The sequence below is a fragment of the Gavialis gangeticus genome, unplaced genomic scaffold (assembly GCF_001723915.1).
Source record: "Gavialis gangeticus isolate Ggan-Ray unplaced genomic scaffold, GavGan_comp1, whole genome shotgun sequence".
NCBI classification, from domain to species: domain Eukaryota; kingdom Metazoa; phylum Chordata; order Crocodylia; family Gavialidae; genus Gavialis; species Gavialis gangeticus.
The window spans coordinates 332,268-354,497 of record NW_017728963.1 but is presented as its reverse complement, the minus strand read 5'-3'; the positions used below and the strand labels follow the sequence as shown (position 1 = coordinate 354,497).

At 47.0% G+C, this 22,230-nt stretch overlaps 1 protein-coding gene across 1 annotated transcript in view; it reads right to left on the bottom strand.

Annotated features, from left to right (window-relative positions):
• Positions 1-22,176, bottom strand: part of DBNL (drebrin like) — a 31,404-nt gene extending 9,228 nt beyond the window's left edge. Inside the window, exons 1-11 of the mRNA XM_019501402.1 lie at positions 22,100-22,176; positions 16,097-16,209; positions 15,733-15,807; positions 14,484-14,630; positions 12,432-12,509; positions 11,041-11,192; positions 7,726-7,780; positions 7,092-7,166; positions 6,469-6,574; positions 2,505-2,642; positions 422-543 (exon numbers count right to left, since the gene is read on the bottom strand). Coding sequence (XP_019356947.1) covers positions 422-543; positions 2,505-2,642; positions 6,469-6,574; positions 7,092-7,166; positions 7,726-7,780; positions 11,041-11,192; positions 12,432-12,509; positions 14,484-14,630; positions 15,733-15,807; positions 16,097-16,192 — 1,044 coding nt within the window. The 5' untranslated portion in view covers positions 16,193-16,209; positions 22,100-22,176. The remainder of the gene's footprint in view (positions 1-421; positions 544-2,504; positions 2,643-6,468; positions 6,575-7,091; positions 7,167-7,725; positions 7,781-11,040; positions 11,193-12,431; positions 12,510-14,483; positions 14,631-15,732; positions 15,808-16,096; positions 16,210-22,099) is intronic.
• Positions 22,177-22,230: the final 54 nt, after the last annotated feature.

The window sequence follows — 22,230 nt, the reverse complement described above, 5'->3', positions numbered from 1 at the left end:
TACCTTGGGGGTCGTTAAGAAGAGACTGGACAAGCACTAATCTGACCCCAGTGCTCTTTTCAGGCCCAGGGCAGGGGGTCAGACTCGATCTACTGAGATCCTTTCTGACCCTAACAAATATGAAACACCTAAGGGGTGCCAGGGGCAGTCCTCCTCAGCCAGTCTGCAGTCAAACCAGCTGTTCCTATCCACCCCTGGACAGCATAGATGGCTACTGTTCAATGGAGGAAACTGTCCCTATACATCTAAATCTAGAAGATGCCTTGAGGCTTTTATGGGACCCCTCCCCCAAGCATAAGACAAGGCCATGCTGCATTGTGTTTAATTTCCATAGGAGATGCCAGATTTTCTCCCAGGTTTCTCCCACCTGCATCATGCAGGATTGTTCTATCACCCCATTTGTGTTTGTACTACAACCCACCTGAGGGGGTTCTTCATAGACAGACTCATCTGGTGGTTCCTCGTATATATCTTCCTCTTCCACTTGTGCCTGAGAAATGGCGACGCTTTGATGGTAACTGGTGTCCTTCCCAGAAGAGTCACCTGGAAGGATATGTAGAGTAATTCACCAAGTCAAACCAACTTTCCCCTTCCATCAGAACTGTACAGCATACATCTGTCCAAACTCATGGCTGAGAAGACAATATACTATTAAAGGGTCATTTATCAACAGCAAGAAACCCACCCTACTCTCTACTTAGTGACATGCTCTGCAAAGCCACCTCTAAGACCTACCGTAATCCTACACTTAATTTTCAGGTCTTTTCCCTTACTTGCATGCTCCTCCTCCCCCAAACTCTAGCTCCCTATACTCGGGAAATTACTTCCTTCTCTCCTGCTTCTGATGGGGGCCTGGTGAATGCAGGCATGAGTAACTTTGCAAAACGATTGTTTTAGACTTTTTCCTGCCCCCCAGTAAAAGGCAAAAGTTGGGGAAACCTAGACATGGATTCATAGGAGAGATGCAAGGAAAAGGGTGCCTTGGGGTTATGCTCAGTACTTTGTGGGGGGAGAGAGTAGAAGTTTTGAAGAGAGGTAGAAAAACTATCATCTATGCAACTCGGCTTTTTCAGATTGCAGCATTATTAACTACTAAAAATTTTTAAAGCTTGGATTCAGCATCTACATGCAGGGTTGCAACTAACTTTTGTTAGCAGCAGCCTAGATCAGTGATTCAGGTAAGGTTCAACGCAGCAGACAGGAAAAAAAAAACTAAAACAGGAGATCACTTGGACCACAGCAGCCCCTAGTGATAAATGCCTGCTAACTACAACTTGCACAGTGGGGATGACTCCTTGGGTTCATTTGAGCGGAGTGTTATACAGTAAAGGTTAAACAGCTGTGAAATGAGAAAGGGTTGAGGGCTCAGGCTGATTTTCAACACTAACCCTTCAGGGCATTTTGTCCCGTACTATTTATCTGGCACCTTCCCTCCAAAAACTTCAGATAAACTTACAACAGACCCATTAAAATGTTTTGGTTGGTTGTTTTTCTGGAAAAAAATAGCACCTTGGAGTATACCCCTGGGTGTCATTTAACTATTATCAGGTGCAGCCAGGACAAGCTGATTAGGAAGAATGAACTTCCCACTCCTGTTAGTTAACACTTACATTACAGTAGCCACTGCATGTTCAAAGTCCTGAACAGCTGCTTGATTCAAGTGCTGTACAAAAAAATAGCCTCACCCAAACTTTATACACTGTGCTATTTAGATCATATTAAACACCCTTACATGGGAATGAATACTGTATACAATGCAGAGGAGTTAATGTTCTTATGAGGGACTTTGTACACCCTGCGTTTGTTCCTGAACAATGCATTAGCACAGCTTCCAAGCAGATTATTCCCTCTGAGCACAAAATGAGGGAAGAGAAAGAAAACTGGAGGAAGTGTCACCTGCATGTTTTTACCTAATTTATGTTTTAACCTTTGCTGCCATGATCATGGGATTGCTTGTGCCTGCAAACACTATGCCTGGTACAATTTATAGGACTGAGCCTAGGAAGAAAACACCCCAAGACAAGGGATTGTCACACATTTGCAGAGTGTCCTACACACTAGAACAGCTACATAAAACTGGGCCCTGAACACTGACCATCTGGTCAAAATATCCACTACTCAAATGTAGATGATCAAGTGTTCTTTTCTCCAGGAAAGGCTTTTTAGCTCAGCAAAAGCTATTCACAAGCCTAGCTGCCATCTGAGTTATGGGTAAGCAAAGCAAGGTGGGTTTGCTTCTGCTTCTCCAACATGAGTTGAAAACATCTTCTTTACCACTTCACCTGACCTGCAACATGAGGTAAAGCATGCCAAGTGTCCAGCCTCAAGGCAAATTCTTCAAGATACTATGGCCCTGTGAAGACAGGATGAACCTGAAAGTTTTAACACCACCTTAAATATTAACTTGGATTAGAGTCAAAGCTCCAGACCCCAGCAGAGTCCATTGAGCACTGAGGTGGAAAAGCTTCCCCCTTACAGGCATGGTATAAAACAGAGCAATATACCTGGCCCAGGCACTGAGGAGGCTGGAGGCATCTCCTGAGCAGCAAACGGATGAGATTCTTGCACAGCTGAATGGACCGGGGAAGGAGGCGTCTGGACAGGACTGCTCTCTTTCTGCAGGAAGGGGCTCCGTAGTTTGCCTGAGGAAGGAAGTCAGAAATACACAAGGTACTCCAAGCAAACAAGGTCTACTTGAGAGAGTGGGAAGAGCCTCCTCCCAACCTCTGTAGTTAACCCTTTCAAATATGCACTGCAGCAGTTGATTACCAAGGAGTGGTACTGCTCTGAGAAGTTCATGGGAAAGAAGTTTCATCCTTACTTGGATGAAACTCCCTCAGGCCTACAGATTCTACTGGCAAATACATTCTTACTGCTTCCACTTCCCAGAGTCCTACTGAACCAGCAGAGCTTGGGCAAACCTACAGATACACCTTTAACAGAACTGCTTACTGAATTTTAAGCAATGGATGCCAATAGCAACGGGACTGCAGAGAGTGCTCACGAGGGGTCAAAGACAAGGGTCTGATCTATGTTGCAGGTCAATCATTTCTGAGGAGCAATTAAGAAAAAGGAAGGACTCATCCATTTTATTCTACCCTACCATTCAACTCTGAGTTCGATCCAGGTCTCCCATTAACTCCTGAGCAAATCAGTCCTACAAGCCTGTCTACCATAGCACCAGAACTGTAGACGTACAAAGCAAACTGGGGTGTCCCTAGCTCACCACAACATGAAGACACCACAGTACTAGGGCTCACAAAAACCTTTCTAAGCGATCAATCAACTACCAAACCACACATGTGCCTTGGGACCATGGGAGCAGAAGGGATCTCACAGGTCAGAGTCTAGCCCCTGGTCTGCAGACACTAACATTTCACATGCACATTTAAGACTAAGGAAGGTCAGTGAAGAGTCATTTCCTGCCATTTCTTCCACAGCTTCAGAGCTTTCTGCAAGCATAGTTGAAGAACCTCAAGCTGTACAGGCACCAGTTAAAGCAAGTTTCAGTCTGCTCTCCAAACAGTCCTGTGACTATGTCACAGGAAACAATTAGACACATTGTTATATAATTGAAAACTTAAAATAGGTAGTGCTGAGTTCCTGACAAGTCCCGCCAGGCTTCTTCATTCAGAGAACACACCATTTCTGTCAAGGGAAACACCAAGGCTGTCAACCACATCTTTCGTTACATTATTTCAGCACACAGGACAGATTGTTTAAAGAATGAAGCAGCTAGTCACTCACCATCAATGTGCAGCCCCTAGGCTTTATTTACTGCACCCCATCCAAATCTCCTCCATGAAAGGCTATTTCCTTCCTTGTGAGGCAATCTACAGCACCCATTGCCATCACACACTAGCATAACTCACTTCTTCACAATACCCCTAAGAAGGGGTATTCAAAGCAACAATAGAGACATACAATCATAGAAGATTAGGGCTGGAAGGGACCTGAGAAGATCATCTAGTCCAACCCCCTGCTTAAAAGCAGGACCATTCCCAACGAGATCCTAGCCAAGGCTTTGTTAAGCTGGGTCTTAAGAGTCTCCAAGGATGGAGAGTCCACCACCTCTCTGGGTCACCTGTCCCAACCCTCCAAGTGAGAAAATTCTTCTTAATACCTAACCTAAACTTCCCTTGCAGCTTGAGACCATTGCTCCTTGTTTTGTCATCTGCCACCGCTGAGAACAGTCCAGCTTCATCCTCTTTGTAACCACCCTTCAGGGAGTTGAAGGCTGCTATTAAATCCCACCTCAGTCTCTCTCTTCTGCAGACTAAATAAGCCCAGGTCCCTCAGCCTCTCCTCAGTCATGTGCCCCAGCCCCCTCACCATTTTCACTGCCCTCAACAAGGACAAGTGCAAAGTCCTGCATTTAGGACAGAAGAATCCCATGCACTGCTACAGGCATGGGACCAACTGGCTAAGCAGCAGCTCTGCAGAAAAAGCACCTGGGGGTTGCAGTGGTCCTTTTCTGTTGAACCTCATGAGATTTCTTGTGGCCCAATCCCCTGATTTGTTTAGGTCTCTCTGAATCCTAGCCCTACCCTCCAGCTTATCTACTACTCCCTGCCCGATCTTGGTGTCATCCACACATTTTCTGAGGGTGTACTCCATCCCATCTTCTAGTTCATTAATGAAGATATTGAACAAAATCAGCTCCTGGGCTGACCCTGGCACTCCACTAGATACTAGCCACCAACTAGACAGAGCCATTGATCACTACCTATCAAGCCCAATGATCCAGCCAGCTTTCTATGCTCAACCCCATGCTTCCTCAGCATGCTTGCAAGGCTGCTGTGGGAGACCATATCAAAAGCCTTGATAAAGTCAACATATATTACTTCCACTGCTTTCCCCATATCCACAGAGCCAGTAATCTCATCACAGAAGGCAATCAGGTTGGTCAGGCATGATTTGCCAATGATGAATCTATGCTGACTATTCCTGATCACTTTTTCCAAGGGCTTAGAAATGGATTCCTTAAGGATTTGCTCCATGATTTTTCCTGGGACCGAGGTGAAGGTCACTGGTCTGTAGCTCCCTGGATCCTCCTTCTTCCCTTTCTGAAATTTGGGTACTATATTTGCCCTTCTCCAGTTCCATGGGACCTTCCCCGATTGCCATGAGTTTTCAAAGATAATGGCCAGTGGCTCTGCAATCACATCAGCTAACTCCCTCACCACCCTCAGATGCACTGCATCCAGCCCTGTGGACTTGTACACATCCAGCTTTTCTAAATAGTCCATAACTTGTTCTTTCACTACTAAGGGCTACTCTTGCCTTCTCCCCAAATTACATTGCCCTGTGCAGTAGTCTGGAAGCTGACCTTGCCTATGAAGACCGAGGTAAGAAGAGGCATTATTTCAGCCTTTTCCTCATCATCTGTCACTAGGTTGCCTCCCCCATTCAGTAAGGGACTTGCATGTTCCTTGATCTTCCTCGTTACTGACATACTTGTAGAAACCCTTCACATCCCTTGCTAGCTGCAAATCCAGTTGTGCTTTGGCCTTCCTGACTTCATCCCTGTATGCCTGAGCAATGTTCTTATACTCCTCTCTATCTGTCATCTATCCAAACTTCATATGTCTAGTTCAAGTCAGTTTTCCTTGTACCTCCCTCTCTAAAAATAGCATTGGTGGTTTTGGACTAGTAACCACTTCAATACAGTGGAGACAACATTTTCCATTGCTCCATTAAGGTCATGTCTACACAAGGAAGTCTACTTGGAGTCAGTCAGAACACAGATTTCAAATAGAACACCTATTCCTCATCAACTCCCTGTATGAATTCTTAATTTGTAAATCGGAGTAACTGAGGCCAAATTGGATTAATCCATTAGCAGAAGGAATTAAGCACTTCCCAGATAAGACCAGGAAAAGAACATCCACACAGAGCTCATCAGGTATAACTGCTTTGGTGAGGCACTTATTTTTCCAACTCTTAGGTACCACACAATGTTGTTTCTTATGGGGTATGTTTACAACCGGCATTGAAGGCATACCCCAGGGTAGATGAATTACAGAAGTTGACTAGATCACCACATGGCTTTCTGCGTAGAATCAGATTTTAAAGCCAAAAAGCCATGTGCAAATATTAGTCACCAAGCATGGAAAAAATCTCATCCTCTGCTGTTTAAGTCTGGCACAGTTGTTAGCAAGAGCCTTATACTGGGAAACATTGGCAAACAGTTCTAGACGTTGCTCTGCCTATAGTGCAAGGCACCGAGGGTGCAATAAGAGTATTTTCAGTACTTAGCTTGCTTAGGCAGGATCTCACTGCTGCCTTTAGGTGTGCAACTTGAGTGCTATCCCAGATATGATGGCAAACCCTTCCATATAATAACTCCAAGCTTTCTGCACATATGCATTTTTTCCTTATGCTCCATTAACCTGGCACTGGAAAATACCTTCCCCAAGAGGCACCATAACTCTTGAATCTAGGAGCCAATCTAACCCCACTGCATACCTGGCTGAGAACAGACAGCTGTTGTTTCTGCAGACATGGACCTTTCCTTCTGCCGGAAGATGTCTCGTGGGTTCACAGATCTTTGTGCTATAAGTGATGCTGCTTCCTGTGATGGAAGAAGGACACATACCTTATTCCAGTTGAAACAAAGTTACCTATCCAAATGGAAGCATGGGACAGTATGGAGATTGAGAAGCAATTTAGTCTCATGCCTCTACAATGCAAGAGGATGTTTTGAGATCAGAGTGTAATAATAAGCAGTCATGCAACACCCTAGGATCACTCAGTGTTACTGATTCCCCTTCCCTGGAGTAGCTGGGGAGGACAAAAAACAGCCTAGAAAGATTGTTCCTTCCTGCAAAAAGATAGCAGTCAGTATTCCAAGCCCCAAAGAGAGCCAGTTTAAATCACCGTTATGGCCCAGCATGAAGAAGGCTTCTGAGAAAATAGATTAAGGTGGCAGGATGCAAAATATTTACAACACAATGGTGCCAAGACTCATGTACAGCATATGTAGAAGTGGCAAGAAGAGCATGCTTTGCATAACAGTTCCCATGACCACAGCTTAGTGTCTGCTGATAGGCACAAACAGTAGATGCATCTGAGCTTCCTCCCTCACCTACCTGAGCTTTCTCCACAGACTCGCTCCTTCGGAAACCCCTCCTTTGTCTGGCCTCGTACTCTTCTTCCTGCTCCTTCTGCAGCATGAGACAACCCCTTTACCCTCACAGCAAGTCACATAGCTAGTCAGGAACCCCTTTGCTTGGCTCCTACGGCCACAGCCCCCTACCACTAAGTAAACTTGGCTTCTTCCAACCCCAGAGGCATGGGAACAAGGGACAGACACTGAAAGCATGCAGGACAGTAAACAGCGAGCCAGCCAAGTTCTGGAGAAAGAGGCTACACCTCCCACAGCACCCTATGGGAAGTGTTTTGACCAAGCCAGTCTGTCAAAGCTCCTAATCAAGTGGGAGTGCTGGAGGGAGTGGCATCAGTTACCTTCCTGATTCTTAGCCCCATCATGCATGACAACTCAGTATCATCAGTGTAACCTGGAGAGGAACCATGTTCCCGATAGCACCAGGGCTGGTTAGGTTGGTGCCTGTATCTGGAGCTCCCACCAGTGCAGTCCATACAATACTACTCTAGGACAATGCAACTGTTGGGGGTGGGGGGATGGGAAATCGAGGTTCTCCCTGCATTTCTGCAAGGTTCATATGTAACAGGCCATGGGAATCAGTAATCCTCAAAACTCACCCATTGCTGCTTCTCCTTGTCTCTGTTCTGCACTTCCTGCTGCTGCTGGAATTTCCTGCAGTTATCAAATGACAGACTGTGGTTAAACAATAACCAGGCTGAGCCATTCCCTCCCTCTCCAGGGCCAAGAAACCCAGCTGGCCTGGATTCTCTAGCTCTCTGCTGCTGGGCCCTAGCCACAGACACCCTAGCTGTGGGATACTGACCAACTGGTCATGGCAAGTCACGCCTGACCAACCTGACTGCCTTCTATGATGATGTGACTGGCTCTGTGGATGTGGAAAGACCAGTGGATGTGATGCATCTTGATTTTAGCAAGACTTTTGATACAGTCTCCTACATCATTCTCCTGGGCAAGTCAAGGCAGTTTATAATAGACTGTAAAGTGGATAGAAAACTGGCTGGAGCATTGGGCTCAGAGGGTAGTGATCAACAGGTCGATGTCTAGTTGGCAGCCAGTATCAAGTGGAGTGCCCCAGGGGTAGGTCCTGGGGCTGGTTTTGTTCAATGTCTTCATCAACCTGGAAGATGGCATAGAGTGCACCTTCAGCAAGCTTGCAGATGACACCAAACTAGGGGGAGCAGTAGATAAGCTGGAGGGTAGGGCTAGGATTCAGAGTGACCTAGACAAATTGGATGACTGGGCCAAAAGAAATCTCATGAGGTTCAACAAGGACAAGTGCAAAGTCCTGCACTTAAGACGGAACAATCCCATGCACCAGTACAGGCTGGGGGCTGACTGGCTGGGCAGCAGCTCTGCAGAAAAGGACCTGGAGATGACAGTGGACAATAAGTTGAATATGAGCCAGCAGTGTCCCCTTGTTACCAAGAAGGCTAATGGCACCCTGGGCTGCATTGGTAGGTTTGTTGCCATCAGGGCAAGAGAAGTAATTATGCTCTTTTATAAAGCACTGGTGAGGCCACATCTGGAGTATTGTGTTCAGTTTTGGGCTCCCCACCACAGAAAGGATGTGGACAAAATTGGAGAGAAACCAGTGGAAGGCAACACAAATGGTGAGGGGGACTGGGGTACATGACTTCTGAGGACAGGCTGAGGAAGTTGGGCTTATTTAGTCTAGTCTAAAGAAGAGGAAACTGAGAAGGGATTTAATAGCAGCCTTCAACTAGCTGAAGGCGGGGGGGTGGGGGCATTGAAAGAGGATGGAGCTAGACTGTTCTCGGTGGTAACAGATGACAGAATAAGGAGCAATAGTCCCAAGCTGCAAGGGAAGTTTAGGTTTGGTATGAGGAAGAATTTTCTCACTAGGAGGGTAGTAAAACACTGGAACAGGTTACCCAGAGAAGTGGTAGAAGCTCCACTCCTGGAAGTAAGACCTGGCTAGACAAAGCTTTGGCTGAGATGATCTAGTTAGAGACGGTCCTGCCTTGAGGAGGGGGTTGGACTAGATGATTTCCTGAGGTCCCTTCCAACCCTCGTTTTCTATTATTCTATACTGCTCTGCCTACCATGTTGCAAAACTACAGTTCCACACTGGCAATCTACGGTTTTAGAGAACCTCTCCCCAATAACACAAACAAGCCTTTCTTTGCCAAGGCTCCAAGCAGTAGACCCCCAGCCCAGAACTCCTGTGACACTCCTAAACCATGAACACCTTCTTGCCAGAAGGAAAGGGCACCTTTAAGAGGTTTAAAACCTACCCCAAATCACACTGCGACCTCACACTAAAAGGTTTAATGGTGAAGAATGCTATAAGCATATAATGCTATAAGCTATAAGCATATAATACTATAAGCTCCGCACACAGAGCCCAGGAAAAAAGGAAGGAAACAGTTGCATGCCCCAACCTCAACCTCAGCTACTTTCCTTTTGCTGCCCACAGGGCCCTTAGCCACCCCCTCATGTTTACTATTCAGGAAGTCAAACTCCAGGCCTAGTTAATGGGATATAAATTCTCATGGGATGTCATGGCCTTGATTAACTGCATTGCCAAAAGATTTGTCCATGTTTTGTATTAGGGTGCATCGCTGAAGTGAGAGGGAGGGTCAAACCAACGATGGCTGAAAAAGCATTTATTGTAGCATTTAGGAAGCTACCTGTGCATTCGAGATCTGTGGTGTCAGCCCTGGTTCTGGACTTGGCAGTTGCTTCTAATTACCCATCCGAGGTATGCATGAAGCTGGATGTTAGGGTAGTACTTGGAAAGGCAAGGGTTCACGGAGGGCTGTGACCCCATACACCCCTTATCTGCCACGGCATCTACTATAGGGGTCTGCAGCATATCATGCTAACATACTCAGCATGCACAGAAGCACAGCAGAACCATGCAGACAAAGAGGAGAATGGCATAGAGAGTGCAAGAAGTGCACCACATGGGAACCATCTTCTGTGCCTGAGCTCTGTAACAATGTTGGTGGTGGCAGTGGACAAGGAGCTGTAGTCCTCTGAGGAAAATGTGAGTGTTGCAGTCATACTGCAGGTCCAGTAAGTTCTGTCAGAGGTGCTCTAAGAGAAAGCAGCTCCCCTAGGCAGAGGGGCAGACTGCCCAGATATGTCCCTACTCCTGGCTGGGGACAGGACCACATGAAGACTCACAGGTGAAGCCGCCCAACAGTCAGAGCTTGTTATGGTACCATTGAGGCAGCAGCTTTGCCATCTGGGACCTTCCAGTGAATTGCCAAAGCAGTAATCCCATTCAATAACTCACCAGGCCCTTCAGATTAGGTGTTACAATTTGAACTCTGCCCTCAAACCTTTAGAAAGTTTAATGCTGTACCGCTCCCAGTACAACTACCGGATGTTGGCATTATGGAGAAGCAGGGCACAGTGGTGCATTCGGAAGGACCCTCCAATGCAATTGGAGACCTGTGGATTGAGGGTGGGTTGTATATTTGTCCCAAGAGCAAGTGTGTGGTGGTGAACAGCATGAGCACACAGAAGCAGGGGCAGAGACCAGGCTAGACAAGAACCACTGCCTGAATAGAGACTTCCTGGAATTGCAGTCAGGAAATGCACCTGAGAAACTGAACTGATAGCAAATGCTACTATGCATGCACAGAACAAATCTGCAACTCCCTGGGACCAGCTCAGCAAAGTTGGTTTGCCTCCTAGCCAATAGCAATGGGGGAAGCCAGGGCTGATGGGCAGGATCAGGAGACACTCAAGTCTGAGTGGGATGGGCAACGGAACAGTCTCTCAAGGTCAGGTTGAGTTGGTTATATATTCCTCAGCCCTCCCAAGCAGTACTGTCAGCCTAACCGCACCTTGGGCTGTAAAGAACAAAAGCAGGACAGAAGCAGCTCCAAGAAGGAAGCTGGAAGGCTATTAGAGCTTCTCTGGGCAAAGAAGAGACTCACTTCTGAGCATCGATCTCACTGGCTCGCTCCTTAAACCTTTGCTCGCGCCCAGCTGCTTCCTGCAGCTCCCGCTCCCGGTGCTCTCTCTCCAGCTGCTGGCGCTCCTCTGCTGCTCGCCTCTTCTCCTCTAGCCGCCGGTTCTCTTCATCTTTCTGTAGAAAGGAAAGAGACCCCACACCAGCTTTGGTTTAATGTCCAATGAGCATGGATGAGTGTGACCCCACCTCTGCACCTCTTGTCATGTCAAATGGCAACAGCACTGTCTCCCAGATTGCCCTGTTTCTGTTAGGTCAGCGTCTAAATGAGGAGCCACAGGGCTTGGATCAGACAAGGACAGGAAAGCATGGAGCACTTTGATAAGCACATTTCCTTTGCAACATCCCTTCTCTTCAAGGGCACCTGCTCAAGTCTGCTTGTTCAGTTCAGGGACCCTAAGGACATATCAGGTTCTTCTCTGCTGCCATATGCAGCACACCCACTTGCACCTTCTGGAGCCATCCAGGACACAGTTCACCGTCTGATTAGATATGGCCCCGGCTACAGCCAACTCACCACCTCCACACTGCTTCTTGGCATTTAGAGTGGAAATGGATACCTGGAATAGCTCCAAGAGACCACAGCCACCTGCCCGATTGAGAAACAGAACCCAGGAGTCCTCTGGTCTATGCATTGGGTCCCTGTCAAGAAATCTCCATGGGATTAACCCTAGTAACTGAAGACAAACCTCCAAGTTCATCAGCACAGCCTTCCACAATAGCTATGTTCAACTGCAGCTGTGAACTAGCTGCCCTCACAGGAGACCAGAAGGGAAGATAACATCACAAAGCTCAGCCTGCTCAGAACCCAATGCCAGCTTCCCTTCAGCTTCCTCTCAAAGCTCTTTCCACACACATTAGTTGTCAAGCTAGTCATCTCTGACACTGGGAAAAGCAAAGCTATTAGCAATTAAGCACTGGGATGCTTCCATATCCAGAGGCAGCACTGCACAGAATTCACCTAGAGTGGCACGGAAGGACAAGAAGCCAGATAGAAACTGGCTTAGATTCAGAAATGTGCAAGGCTCCTGCTTTTTCTCAAAACACAAGAAATCTATTTCCAACCCACATGTGCCTGTATTTTGGGTTCACATTGCATACAAGGACTCCTCTGTACAGATCCAAAAGGGACTTTGTGAAGAGAGAACTAGAGGACCTTTTCTAGTCACTTCTGTTGATTGTGAGCCATCAGCCCCAGCAGAAACAGTCCTCCCCATGCCTTCAATCTGGTCAACACTGGGCAAGAAATGCAGCCTCCAGAAGAAGGCAGGCCACAGGCAAGCAGAGAACAACCGAGATAAAAACCCAAGCCCCCGAGCCCAATCCAGCCTCATCTCAGCGATCAAAACAACTCACCTCTGCTTTGGCCCAGAAGTTGTCTTTATTGACTCTCTTGATTTCAGACATTGCGTTTGTCTTCTGGTACACGGAGCCCTGGAGGAAAGTAACAAGATATATACAGCTGATAAACAGCCTCTGTATACTGGGAAACTGGTGCTCAGCAACTAGTCACAGACTGGCAACCCTGCCCAGTGCCACTCTTTCAGACTTCTGCCTGGTCACCTGCTGATACAAGCTGCACAACAGAATGATGAAGCACCTGGAACTGGCTCAATTCTCCCAACAGCAGACAGGCACCCAAGAAGGAAGTCCAGCGGTTTATAAAAACCACGTAATAGCCCTGACAAGCCAGAGGCTGAAGACTGGCTCAAATAAGGAGACAGGAAGCAGTCATCTGCAACTTGCATTTCATCTACATAAAACTGAGAGAATGAGGTGGAGAAACTGCCCAAAAGGAAGAGGTTAGAAAGCAAATTACACACACACTCCTCAGATTGAGTTGTCATCTATATTTATACAGACCAAGCCCACCCCATGTAATGGGAGCTGTAGAATTGAGTGCTAACCTTAAAATAATCCCTCAACACCAAGAGAAAGTGGGGAAAAAAGATACAGATGTGACGAAATAGTATTAAGAGAAGAGTTCAGAAGGTTACGTACCACCAAGTGCCTAAGCAAGGCATTAGGGTCAAATTGTTACCTACCTTAAAGTGTCTATAACCAAGGTGTCACAGCATCTACAGGTGTGCAGAGGTCCCTTTCAAGGGTACTTTTGTGCGTCTCAATGTTAGCACTATTAGGTGTGCAAACCTGATCCATAAGATACACCCAGGGATCTCAAACAGGAATCTATTGTGTCAAAAACATTCTGACCTGCTAGGGGCTTTGAATTCTTTGCAACAGAACTGTACTATTTTCCTGTAGTCAAAAAAGCAAATGAAACTAAAAGCTGGCATTGAGGGGTGTCTTGAGCCTCAAGAAGATTGAGAAGCACTGGTCTGTATCATTTATGGTGTTTTGATGGCTCTTGTAGTACACCATATGCAAGGCCTGGTTTGGAAACCAAAGTGCTGATGTGCAAGACGTCTGCATGTTCATTTGGTATTTGTGCTGCATCAGCAAAGAAAAATTTTTCAACATTTTTTCTACAAGAGGCATTAGGCATCCTTAACCCAAAGTAGTCAAAAACCTTTTGGCCAAGCTATACACTGGGGATATATAGGAGATCTCGGGCCAAGTTCCAAAGAGTCCTTGCTCTGAAATCCAAAGCAGCTGCTCCAACCAGGGTAGTGGCTAGCTGGTTCTGGGGACAGAGACAGCCAGCTAAGAAATTGCTCTCCTGGCCCCAAAAAAAACCTTTTCAAAATCAGCACTGAAACACTTCAATAGGAAAAAAAAAAAAAAGGACGGTTGATATTTGCTTACCAACTCTGCTGTAAACATTTAAAAAGCAATTAGTTTTGATTTACAATGAACTTGTGGCTGCATTAATTGCAATTATTCATTAACCTTCAATTTTGCCACTGTTCATGGACATGTGAACTCAAGCTTCATGCAAGGGGCACTTTATACTTTCACGTGTTGTGGTAGAGACTGGAGCTGCATGGATTATTTGACTTCCTTTTTCCTTGGTGGGGTGGGAACAACCATGTCATAAGTCCATACCTGCCTTTCACCACTCATGGGGTAGAACATTTCCACACCACCCATATTGTTTAAATATTACGAAGACCACCTCTCTCCCATCTCCACTCATGGCTCTGATGATGGACAGGAGTTACGTTGTCTAACAAAGTGTGTAAGCCCAACTGAAGCAGAAGCTGGTCTCCTATTATGTCCCACACCAGTCAGTCAGTCAGCTCCAGAGAAGACAACACCACACAGAATGGTCTTGGGGAGTACCACAGCTAGTAAGACCAAGAGCACCAGCTTCTCCACTCATTTCATCCCAGCAAGAAAAGGGTTATACCAAGTACTCCAGCAGCCCACTCCACTGCCCAGCTGAATTAGTTCTCCAACCCTGGAGTCCTGGCTCTGTGAGATCCATCCATCTCCTGGGAAACTCACCACTGGAGCCTGCGGGCCCGAGTCCTGGAACTTGCTAGATTCTCTATGGAAGTTGTAGTTTGCACCGGAAGCCTTGGCAACCTTCTCCATGATGGACTCAGGTTCCACATCCTCTTCTGCCCGAGCATTAATCGTTACATGGGCACCCTGAAAAGAAGCAGCAGCACCATTGGAACATGTCACTGGGGCCTGACAAAGTATCCCACAGCAGCAAGGGAGGTGGGATGGCAAGATGATCACCTTGAGAGGGGAGGTGTTTCTGAGACAGGCAGCTCTATCCATTCACTTGCAGTAGCTGTGTACAAGGACAGACACAGTCATTAGGAACTGCCCAGAGGGAGGTTTGGCTTGAGGGAAGCTTTAATTAGCACATCCAACTGGCCCGTCAGTCCCCTTACTCTAGCTCCCGATGAGGCCAAGCTCACCTTTTTGCTCGAGAGACCCGGGCTGGGACCTAGCTGAAGTCTCCAGATTCCACCTTAACATAGAACAGCAAGTATAAAGGGAGCAGACTGAAATAAATAGCCACACATCCTGTCTGTGACTCCGGCCCTCTAAACCCCTTTAAGTAATGCCCTGATTTGTTAAATGGCTCCTCATTTGTTTCCTACGACAGAAAACAAGCAGCTTAAACTATTAGCTCATACAATGCACCCTAAAGGCTAGTCCTATAATCTGATACTTAAATAACAAGATTAGAGAGATAGGGTGTTGGCAGCCTCTCCTTCCTGTGTGGTGTCTCATCTTTCCATTGCTTTTTAACAGTGGAAGGTTACTATGCCAAAAGCCCCTTATAAACATAGGGTTGTTCTACAACCACTGGGTATTTGTCAGAAACAAGGCACAACAGGATGCACAACAGGTTGGCACTGCAGGTGGCTCACACCTTTTGGTGGAGTAAGCAGGGCCTTTTCATGCAACACCCTGTTGTGATGTCTTGTTCCCTTACAGCTCTGGGAAAGTCAGAAAGGTAATAGGGGAGCAGCTGGAGAACTGCAAGGCTCCCTCAGAGCCAGCACTTCCCAGAAGGAAGGGCAAGAAAGCCAGAGCTGCAGATTGCAACAACAGAAAGGGAGGGTGAGATGGGGTATTTCTTTCCAAGCTTTGGTGGCCACCAGGCAACACTTCTCTCTCTTTGAAGACACATGCATCTGTGGGCATCAGAGCATCTCACGGGCAACACATTAACATCAAAACAGGTTATGGACCAGAGGTCTAGGAAAGAATAAAAGGGAAAAACTGTCTGTACCTTTAAGAAGTTTGCTACAGTGCTGACATGGTTGGCACAAGCTCCTTTTCTCACATCATTCACACCTTCACCAGTCTGCAAAGAGATAGCAGTCAGTACTCACAGTTAGGGGAGTTCATATTAAAGCCTACCTTTTGTACCAGGGCAACACCCAGATAAAGGTCCCGCAAAGCTGAAGGCCACTATGGTCAACATCACTAGGGCTAAGGGAGAGAGGCCTCGTGCCACATAGTGGTGCGTGACCATTCCAAGTGGCCATTTTGGGGATCCTGTGGCTCAACAGATGCCTGCAAATGCAGGTGAAGCCCTCCCAGTGCCATGTGCCCATAATTTTAGTGTTAAGGGAGCTAGGAACTTTACATACCCAGTTGATGAGAACATATTTGGGCAGGCCAGAGTTGGGATCCTTCACCCGGCAGAAAGCATACATCACCTTCCCACTGTTGAGCTCCTCCACCATTTCCTCCAGGCCACCATCTACACCATCACCACACCAGGGAGAAAAAGGAAGAGAAACAGGACATCAAAACTGACCCAACCATCCCAGGTTTAAGTTTGGGGGATGGAAGCCAACTAGAACCCTGCCTGCCAGGCTTGGCAAAGCAGCCAGCTGAAAAGAAAAGAACAAAACCCAGCCATCGGTTGCTTTCATTAACAGCAGTGTTTCCATGAAACAGGACCCATCTGAGCTTCTACTTACTGCCTCTTCTGATCCCCTGTTTTATTTATTAGCAATTCAAATGAAGGCACCAATAGCAAAGGCCCTAGGTGAGCTAATAAGGATATAAATGAACACAATTCAAACAAACCTCTGCTCATACTTCCCCAGGAGCTCATCCTCTAAGCCACCTGGCTCCTTCTTTTAAGATGCCTTCCACCCTACCAGACAGGTTTCTTTTGCAGCACATCCTCAAAGTTATCGAAAAAAGCCCAGGTCTGGTAAGCAGTGGGGCAGGGGAGCACACAAGTCCCAGTGGCCTCACCCTGCCTAGCTGCCCTCTCTCTTTTGGTATGAGGTGTTAGGACTGAAAACTAACTATAGCAATAGCTTGTGAGGAGCAATGCTTTAGATTGGCAGATTCCTTTTATGGTGTTCACATCCTAGACCAAGAGGCAGCCAGAACAAGCCACAGCACTTGGGTCCCATGCTCCCCACAGGATGCATGACCACCTTCCTGTATTGCAATGGCCTAATCGCCAAAGGAAGCCATGCAATGCCTGCAGCTGAAAGGGTAGCCGTTTCCCAGTCCCATGCAGTACAAAGCTGACTGGGTTACTACTTTGATACCACATGATGCTGGAGAAGGAGAGGCAGGGGGAAGGGGGAGTCCAATCATCAGCATCAGCTAATTAGCTGTAGACACACCTATGGAAAGGGAGAAATGCCACCACCTCTTCTAGCTGCTTTCTTTAGTCCACCACCTCCTTGGCTTCATCTGATTTGCATTGCAGCCAGTTTGTTCTCACTTTCCCCCTAGTCTCAGTTAGACATTGCCACCAGTTTCTCTTTCTCAAAGAGTTCTTCTGATCAAGTGGATAACCTGATCAAGCAGTCTCTGCAGACTGCCCTATGGTTGTGTAAAGTTGTAAAATCCTTATACAAGGACTTCATTTGTTTGATTATGGGCAGTCCCAGCCTCAGCAAGAGTTCTCCGTTTACATCCATGCCACTTTGGCTCAAGTTCATAGTGAAGCCCTCAGCACAAAGGAAACCAAGTGGCAACTATTTGCATGTCACAACAGCTTTCACAGCATCATTAAACACCTTCACATGGTGAGGGGGAGTCAAATGAAAAGTCAGTTCTCCATAAAACAGATGCAAAAGTATCTGTAACTTGCAAGGTACTTCTTTGCAAGCAGTAATTAATCCTCAAAGCCACAACAGGTGGCTATAAAGCTCCATCATGATACTATAACCTTAGTAGGTACCTGCACCCTGTTCTCAATTATTTCCATGTGATGCTGCATCACTAGGACTTTAGTCATTCATTTCAAGGTGATCAGGCTATGTTCCTGATATGTGTAAGCCAAGGCAACAGAAGCAAAAGCTTAAGTAAAAGAAATCACCCTGCATGAGATGGGACTGACCAGGAGGGTTCTGGGTCAAGCTAAAATTGCTGCCTAGGGAAGTGTCCCTCTGCCTGTTCCTTCTTTCCACTGCATTCTCACAGCAGTCAACTCCAAACTAGAGTAAACTATGCAAACAGGAAACCAGACTTCCCCACAACTCCCTGCACCCACATATGCTGTGCGCTGCCAGCCTGCTTGCAGAATGCATACAGCAGCCTGATCTTTAGATGCAAGCCAGGAAGTGAAACACTCCCATGCACTTCAGAGACCTGCAGTTTTTCGGCACTTCTCTCAATGCATAGAATCATGTGCTTCATAAAATTCACTTCACCGCATACTTTATGAAACCCCCTCCTCTGCAAATCTGCCACACACTACCATGGAAGCCCCATGCAGTTCTAAAATAAGGGAACATCTTGTGCTGTGGCATAATTTGAGAGATTATCTGGATTAAGCAAAGACTGCCTGAATGCTGCTTTCACACAGATTGTCTGGGAAATATTAATATTGGCTTCCCAGTGAAGCCCTCATCTTTTAACAGTACAGGCCCGTGTTGCTAATCCTGGAGGATCTGAACTACTGAGGGATTCCAGTTCCAAATAGTTCAGGTACACACCTGATAGCCGGCTGCAGAACCACCCACAAGCTCCTAAGCAGCAAAGTGCAGCATTAGGCTATGTACTCAGGGAAACTCCTCTGTTCCTTTCTAGCCTTATAAGGCCCAAGAAGGACAAGCACATAGCAGCTAAATCAAGCCCAGGCAAGGGGCGAGAGTTCAACTTCAACTTCCCTTTTTTGGTGGATCAGCAAGAAAACTCACATTTGGTGTGCTGATGCAACATAGCATTTCTCAAAAGCCTGGACCATGAATAGAAGTAAGACTTCAACTTCAGCTCTCCCTGCAGCTGTTAAGGCTATACAGGCTCCTCAACAATTCTTGCAACTTGAAGTACCGTGGAAAAGTCTATCCTCAAGATTTTCCAGCACTGACAAAGCATTTCACCCCCAACTGCACCACAGAAAAGAATATACCTTTGGGCAGTAGCTAAAACTCTACCTCAGTTAAAAATAAGGGCATGGGGGGAGGGAGAGAAAGTTAGAGTGGAAAGCATAACATTACAACACTAACCACAATGCCATGCTAAAATTAAGTGCTAGGAGCTACCAGGAATGTAACATTAAATGTTGTGGTGATAAGTTTAAAATAAAGCAACAAACCAAAACACCTACCAATCCTAAGCACTCTCACATGTTAGAGAAATTCCAGCAGTGAAGGTCCCTCCTGCAGGGCTGGCTTGGCCACATTTTAAATCACCATAAAATTGCAGGCTGAGCAGTAATTATCCAGACACTAGTAGCAATATTGGATAAGATCACACTTTTAGATCTGCACTTGAAAACAGGACCAGAGTTCCTCTCCCCCCTCACCCCCACAAATTAAATATTTATACTCCATCTCTAAATTTGGCACAACCATTTCAGAGGACAAAGCAGTTCTCCATGTGATATTTTTAGAGAACTATTCACTAGTTTTCACACAGGACATGTTCCCAACTTGCCCTTTTTGTCCCCGTGGTCTCCTCCTTTGGGGTTTCTCCAGTCCCACAGCTCAAGTCCCTACCACCACTGAGCTTTATATACACACTGAGAATGAACACACCTGAACCTGAACATAATAACCAGCACAGTAGGATTGATACTCTTCTATATCATCAGCCAATGAATGCAACCACTCAGGCCCATCAACTATTTCCATTCTCCAAAGCAACTAGGATCAAACTGGCTCTGTAAGGCAGCTGCAATTCTTCATCTGGGCCTGGGCTTCACCCTTCTCCTGGGGTAGAGACATGGCAGACTACAGAAAGCACCTCAAAGCTAGTTTAGGAGAAATCTTATTCAAGGGCACATGCATAGCATAGGCCCAAGATTCAGCTACCAAGATAGAGGCTGAGAACTAACAGGAAAGCAAGCACAGAGCATGGCTGCTTTACAGAGAGCAGACTTGAGCAGACTCCTTGGACTCTCATTTCTACACCCTTATCTCCATTCCAGGTGGAACATGACCCTCAGGGGGTTATTTTACATTCATGGGAATGAGCAGGCAGATACAAACCATTAATTCTGCCTGGCACAGGAACTTGCTGGGACAAGCAGCACTCAAATGAAGGCCTCAACAAACCCACTCTGCAGTGGGCCCGTGACACCCAACAGCCGTGTTCTGACCAACTTCTGACAAAGGTTCATGCAAAAGAAGCTGACAGCAGGCCTGGCAACACTTCCAGCTACCACCTCTCCCTCTCCTCCCATTGATAGGAAAGGGACAAAGGAGGAAACATTGCAGGAGTCTCAGCCAAGTTCCAGATGCAAGTTTCCCCCTTCAGACAAGAGTTTGTCTGCTAGAAACAGAGTCTTGAAAGCTTAAGACAGGGGAAAAACAAACAAAAAATAAATAAAAAGAAGAAAGAAAAAAATCAGCATCTCTAAGGGCTCTGGGATATGACCATGCATCATATTTGCTATGTCAATGTTTACCAGCTGATTGTGGCAGGCACATTATGGGCAGGGAGGAAGGCTGTGCCTGGAGAGACTATGAGAAAAGCAGAAAGGGCAGAAACAGGACATGGGACTAGAGAAGACTAGAACATCTAGGCTCCAATTAGCCAGGAGGATGGCAGGCATTGACAGCCCTTACATACGTTCATCGCAACCCTAAAGCTCCCTGCAAGAAAAACACTTGGAGTCAAGGTTCCTAGATACCTCAAGGCTGAGGAATGAATAAACCACTACTCAGCGCCTCATCTCTGCTCTTCTCCCATCCAAATACCTCTCCCATGCCCACCACCTCCCCATCTGTATCATTAATTTGAACCAAAACAATACTAACAGCCAAGGCAAGTTTCACTTCTTTAATTGCCACAGACCTTCACTAGCACAGATCATCCACACACAGCTTTCCTGCAGCTGCCAAACAGCTCACAGCCACCTTCTTCAGTTCAACTCCACCCATCATTTTGCCTTAAGCCCCAATATAAAACCACAATACAATGCCTGGATGCTGTGGCCTTGAAAAAGTATTTAAGTCACAGAAACATGTAACCAAAGCTGGCCATGCTCACAGGAGCCTGCAGGTTCCTGACTGGGAATGTGGGTAGCAGAAAGGACCTAAAGCCAATGAGAAGAATAGCTGGGGGCTGAAAAATGCAAGCAGCAGTTTCTTTGCCCTTTAAGATGCACTTGGGTAGGCTCTGAAGTTTAGTCATCTCATGGGGGAAACAGGCCAAACAGAGAAGGCTGCATAAAGCCAGGAACAGAAGAAATTTTGTATCAACAGCAAGCAATCTACTACTGGATCCTGACTTACCCCCTTGGCTGTGCTAGACTTACACTGCATTTATACAACCTCCAGGATCGCTCAAATACAGCAGGATTTAAACAAACACTTAAGAAACAGGGTATAGGGGAGAAGAGGGGGGTTCTTGGTTTTAAAACTTCTTAGGAAAAGAACTGCAAAAGCCATGAGGGGGGAAAAGGCAGACTACATTAGCCTCCTTTCTGAGTGCAATGGAAATGTGTACTCATTTTACATGCGACACAACAGCATTGGCTTATTCACAGTTTCCCAGCTGTGCACAAGATGCAGCAGGTACCATTTCTTTGCTCACTGAGAAGTGGGAAACAGACCTCCATTTTATAGCCTCTGGCCCAGTTGGGGCCTCCTCTCTGCTGCCTCACCGCATCCGAGGCAGCAGTGAGGGACTGAAACCTCACAAGATAGCGAGCTCCCTTGGGCAGCAGCTGCTGATGAGAAAGCAGAAGCTCCCCTTCCAGACATGGGATGCTAGGGGCCAGCCTGGGATCCCAACACGCTATGGGCACTGTCCTGGGAAAGCAATGCCAAGGGCCAGTCTGGGATCCCAAGGTGCTACCCACACTGCCCAGGGAAAAGGGTGCCAAAGACCAGTCTGGGATCCCAAGGCATTATGGGCACTGCCCACAGAAAGCGATGCCAAGGGCTGGCCTGAGGTCCCACAGTGCTACCTGTGCTGCCCAGGGAAAGTGATGCCAAGGGCTGGCCTGGGGTCCCACAGTACTACCTGTGCTGCCCGGGGAAAGCGATGCCAAAGGCCAGTCTAGGATCCCAAGGCGCTATGGGCGCTGCCCCAGGGAAAGCGATGCCAAGGGCTGGCCTGGGGTCCCACGGCACTACGGGCGCTGCCTTCCCCCTTGCACGTGCAGGGCAGGGCAGGGCAGGATCCCCCTTTCCTTGGAGGGCCGCCCCGGTCCCGCGCGCACTCACCTCCGGTGCCGGCCACCCGCAGGTCATTGCTGTTGCCTTCGTAGGTGAACAAAGCCCTGAAACAAGCAGCACGTGGAGACAGCTCAGCCAGGAGGGCATCCTGGGCGGACCTGCAGCCCGGGGCTGGAGCC